This window comes from Bidens hawaiensis, unplaced genomic scaffold (assembly GCF_021521415.1).
Source record: "Bidens hawaiensis isolate Kalapana, Puna unplaced genomic scaffold, B.hawaiensis_p1.1 tig00037713_1, whole genome shotgun sequence".
NCBI classification, from domain to species: domain Eukaryota; kingdom Viridiplantae; phylum Streptophyta; class Magnoliopsida; order Asterales; family Asteraceae; genus Bidens; species Bidens hawaiensis.
In genome coordinates this window covers 9,571-13,864 of record NW_027505502.1, presented here as the reverse complement: position 1 = coordinate 13,864, position 4,294 = coordinate 9,571, and the positions used below count along the sequence as shown (strand labels likewise).

The following is a 4,294-nucleotide window of genomic DNA, read 5'->3' as shown; positions in this document are numbered from 1 at the left end:
CGCGCCTAAAATAGACTCGAGATTGGTTGTACTTGCACGCAAAACAAAAAAAGAAGAAAAGGGCGGCTAGGGCCCCACAAGTAATTCCTATCATAACAAGGGGGATCCCCATCCTTTGTTTTCTTCTCTTTTAAGTATTCCCAAAACCACATATACTCATTTTTCCATGTTCTTATCCTTGATCCAGCTTTCTCTCTACAAATTTCAACCAAAACCAAGGTAAAAACTTGATTTTAAATTGTTTTAATCATGTTTTTTTATGGTAAAAATCAAGGTTTGATGCAAGAAATTGATTTTGACCATTAAAAACCTTTCAAACTGGAACAAAAGTAGTTTTGGAAGCTTAACATGTGTACAAGACTTAACTATAAACTTTTTTTTTTATGAAAAACACGAATTCGAAGGATTTAAACCGCGTTTTACGGTTCGAAAACGCAATTTGAAACCCTAATCGAAACCGTATTATACAAGGCTTGATTACAGATGTTGCATGCTTTGTTTTGTTGTACACGACTTGTAGGTATATTATATAGTTAGTCATAACCCAAGAAACACAAAAACAAAATGGCTTAAACAAGCAAAAAAACGCAAAGATATTAAACAAAAAGCTCGTTTAGGGGTTGTTTGGGTCTACAATCTGACTTGCTTAATGGTAACTAATGTAAATTTACAGGGACATCGGTTACTATATTTGAGAATTTTTCGACAAACTAAGAATTTCTGGAAATATTATTACTATTTATTGGTTTTTTATTATGAAAAATAGCAAACAAGTTGAAAACATCTGCAAATTTTTGGAGAAATCAGGTGAGCCATTGTAAGGTCACACAAAAAATTTAGGGTCTATTGGATAATCGTAGCTATGATTTTGGAATTCCTGTTTAATCGAGTTTAACGATTGTTTGTTGCTCAAAAACTTATGTTAGCTATATAGTTTGGTTCTGAACTGTAAGTCCCGGTTTTGTTTAATTAAGTCTTTCGTATTTGTATCATTTTAGTTTTCGTTTATGTTCGTTTTCGCTTATATGTATTGGGCCCGAGGCCTTGTATACTTGGTGCCTATTGGGCTTGTTATTAAAGAAATGGTGTATAACATACCACACTATATAATGTGTGTGTATGGAATACACCAAACAACTCTTGCATTATCATTCTTCCAAGTAACATACAAAGTAAACAAAACTCTCTCAACTTCCTAACCCCACTCTCTCACTTTCGGCCTCCATTAACCCCACCACAAGATCCAAGATCTCGGTCCTTACTAGCTGTTTCCGCCAACTAGTGAAGAGGTTGATCCAAGACAACTAGTTCTTAGGTTGTTGTGTTGTTTGATCCGGTTTCGGGACCTACAATTGGTATCAAAGCTTTCGGGCTCTACTAGTTGTAGATCTTGGGTCACAACCTTTGATTTTGGTCTTGTATGTGAAAAGACGGATTGTTTTCAAGAAAATAAGTAATTTCGAGTTCATAAGTTCTTCAAGCTTCAAGAAAATAATTTGTTCATGCTAAAGAATTTTAAAAGTTTGTGAAAAGGTGTATTATCATGGTGTAAAGTCTCAAAGATTTGGTGTTTGTGTTGGTGTTTGTGTAGAGTCAAAAGTGTTTACTACAAAAGTTGTGATAAACATGCATATGTGTGTATTTGAGAAAGATGTTGGAAAGTGAGTTGGTGACTTTCCTTATTTGGACTTGATCACATACTTGTTGCAATACATTGAATATTTAGATCACAATTGTAATCTAAACTTTTACATCGCAATTGTAATCCAAACTTTTGATCACAATTGTAATCCTAATATTTTCGATCACATTTGTAATCTAAATATTTTGATCACAATCATTTTCGATTACAATTGTAATCTAACATTTTCGATCACATTTGTAATCTAAATATTTCAATCACAATTGTAATCTAAATTTTTAGATCACAATTGTAATCTAAATTTTTCGATCACAATCATTTTCGATCACAATTGTAATCTAAAATTTTCGATCACATTTGTAATCTAAATATTTCGATCACAATTGTAATCTAAATTTTTAGATCACAATTGTAATCTAAATTTTTCGATCACAATTGTAATCTAAACTGTTCGATCACAATTGTAATCTAAACTCGATTACATCAGACTTAGTTTTTGAACAAGATCTTAAGAAATGGCAAATCCCAATCCCACTGTTGCAAGTGCTGAAGCTGTTCAATGCATGTTGTTCAAGAACATGGCTGGTACGACATCCAAGCCTCCAAAGTTGATGAAATGGGACAACGAATTTGACGAGTTCCAATGAATTTTAAAAACTATCTCAGAATCATTGATCACAATCTCATTAGACCGTTTGAACAAGGGCCACATCGTCCTGTAACCACTAATGCTGATGGTGAAGTTCCTAAAGCTGTGACTGAATATGACGATGATGATCGAAGGATGCTTGCCGAAGATCAAAAGGCTTTTGGTGTACTAACTATCTGTCTCTCACATGAAATAGCCCTAACTTTAAGAGAACACACCACTGCCAAAACCCTTTGGGATGCATTGGTTGCTAAGTTTGAAGGAAACTTGGAGATGAAAAACAGTAGAAAAGGGATGCTGAAAGGTGAGTTCAACATGTTTAACTACATTCAAGGAGAGACCATTGCTAGTCTTATCTCAAGATTTGAAACGTTGATCACTAAAATCAACAGTGCTGGAATTGATTATGATCAAATTGAGATTAATGACAAGTTGCTCAACTCACTTCCCTACTCATGGAGCAGTAGTGTCATCACTATTAAAAGAACCACAAACCTTCAAATTACCCATTCTTAGTGACTTAATCATCAAGTCATTTGAAATGGATGACAAGCTAAGAATGGGTAATCATGTTAGTTCTCTCTCTAAGGCTGGTATGTCAACTGGAACTTGTAAGTTCTGCATTCATAAGCCAAACCAACTCCATTGCTCAGAATTCAAGTTCAACCTTCAAGAATGCTGATTCATCTCATGTTTCATCTAGTTCAAGTTCAATCTCCATTCAATCCGTTGTTGATCAAGCTGTGGCTCAAGCACTTAAAGCTCATGGAATCAAGTCTACTTCAAACACTCCAACCTACACTACTTTAAAGCTGATCTCTACTGATGACTCTACTGTGGCTTTGATTCATGCTTTTCTATCAAGTCATGAGGAGTTGTTACAAGGAAAGCTGCTTCCTCCGTCATTTGAACAAGGAGGTCTTCCCGAGATCAACAAGTATGATCTCAAGAAAATGGATATCAAATATCAGATGGCCATGGCTCTTCATCGGGCCACAAACTTTATGAAGAAGTATGGGAAGAATAGTTTCAGAGACGGGAAGAATTTGGGTTTTGAAAAGGACAAGCTTCGTTGTTACAATTGTGGGGAACCAGGTCACTTTGCTCGTGAATGCACTAATCCGCCAATGGTTATGGGAGACATCAAGATCACCGAAATGTCTGACAATGAGAGCAGCAAGAGGCCAGATAAGAGAATCATCCCAAACTACTCCTCTAAGTCAAGGATTCCCAAAATCAATCATGGAAGCACATCAAAAGGGAACTTGGAGTCAAGCTCAAAGGAGATGATTGCTAGGAATGTCGAGTCAAATGTACATGATTGGGAAGAGGATTAATTTGAAGAATTAAAGAATCCTCTAAACTTTGCTGGGATGGCATTCATTGATCAAGCTGGCACTTCCTCAAGCGCCTCCGATGGGATTCCTACACCTTCCTCGCTCATTCCCGAGGTACACAAACTTTGCACTCAAGAATGTATAGATAAAGTTCTTCATTATAGAAATCACAATGCTAAAATTCTTGAACAAATTCGTAGCATTCAAGTTCATAATGATGATCTTAAGAAAGCTGCAAAGATTTATACCACTAGGATTAACACTCATGGTAACGATATGGAAAAACTTAGGGAAAAGGTCACTATAGCGAAATATTTAGCTCAACATCATGAAAAACATATAGATGAACTAAATGCTAAAATTTCCAAGTTAGAAATTGAATTATCTCAAAAGAAAATTGCCATAGAAAACTTTGAGTTACCTTCTGAAAAGTTGAATAAACTAATTGGGTCCCAAATGGAGTTAAGATTAAAGACTGGAATAGGCTATGATAGTTCGGCTGTTCCACCGCCTTTTAATGATAACTATACTAGCCTTCCTCACTTTGATTTTAATTCTCCTCCTGAGGAAGAAATGGTCTATGGTATTGGTCATGTACCCATATCAAAGACATTTGTTCCTGCAGCTCCCAAGATTGTTATTTCAGCTAATTCCTCAGTTAATTCT

The 4,294-nt window shown here is 35.5% G+C and overlaps 1 protein-coding gene across 1 annotated transcript; it reads left to right on the top strand.

Moving 5' to 3' along the window:
* The first annotated feature begins 2,285 nt into the window (after positions 1–2,285).
* Positions 2,286–2,807, top strand: LOC143613551 (uncharacterized). The gene has a single exon (XM_077087225.1). It carries the CDS (start codon positions 2,286–2,288, stop codon positions 2,805–2,807), a length of 522 nt encoding a protein of 173 aa, XP_076943340.1.
* The last annotated feature ends 1,487 nt before the right edge of the window (positions 2,808–4,294 follow it).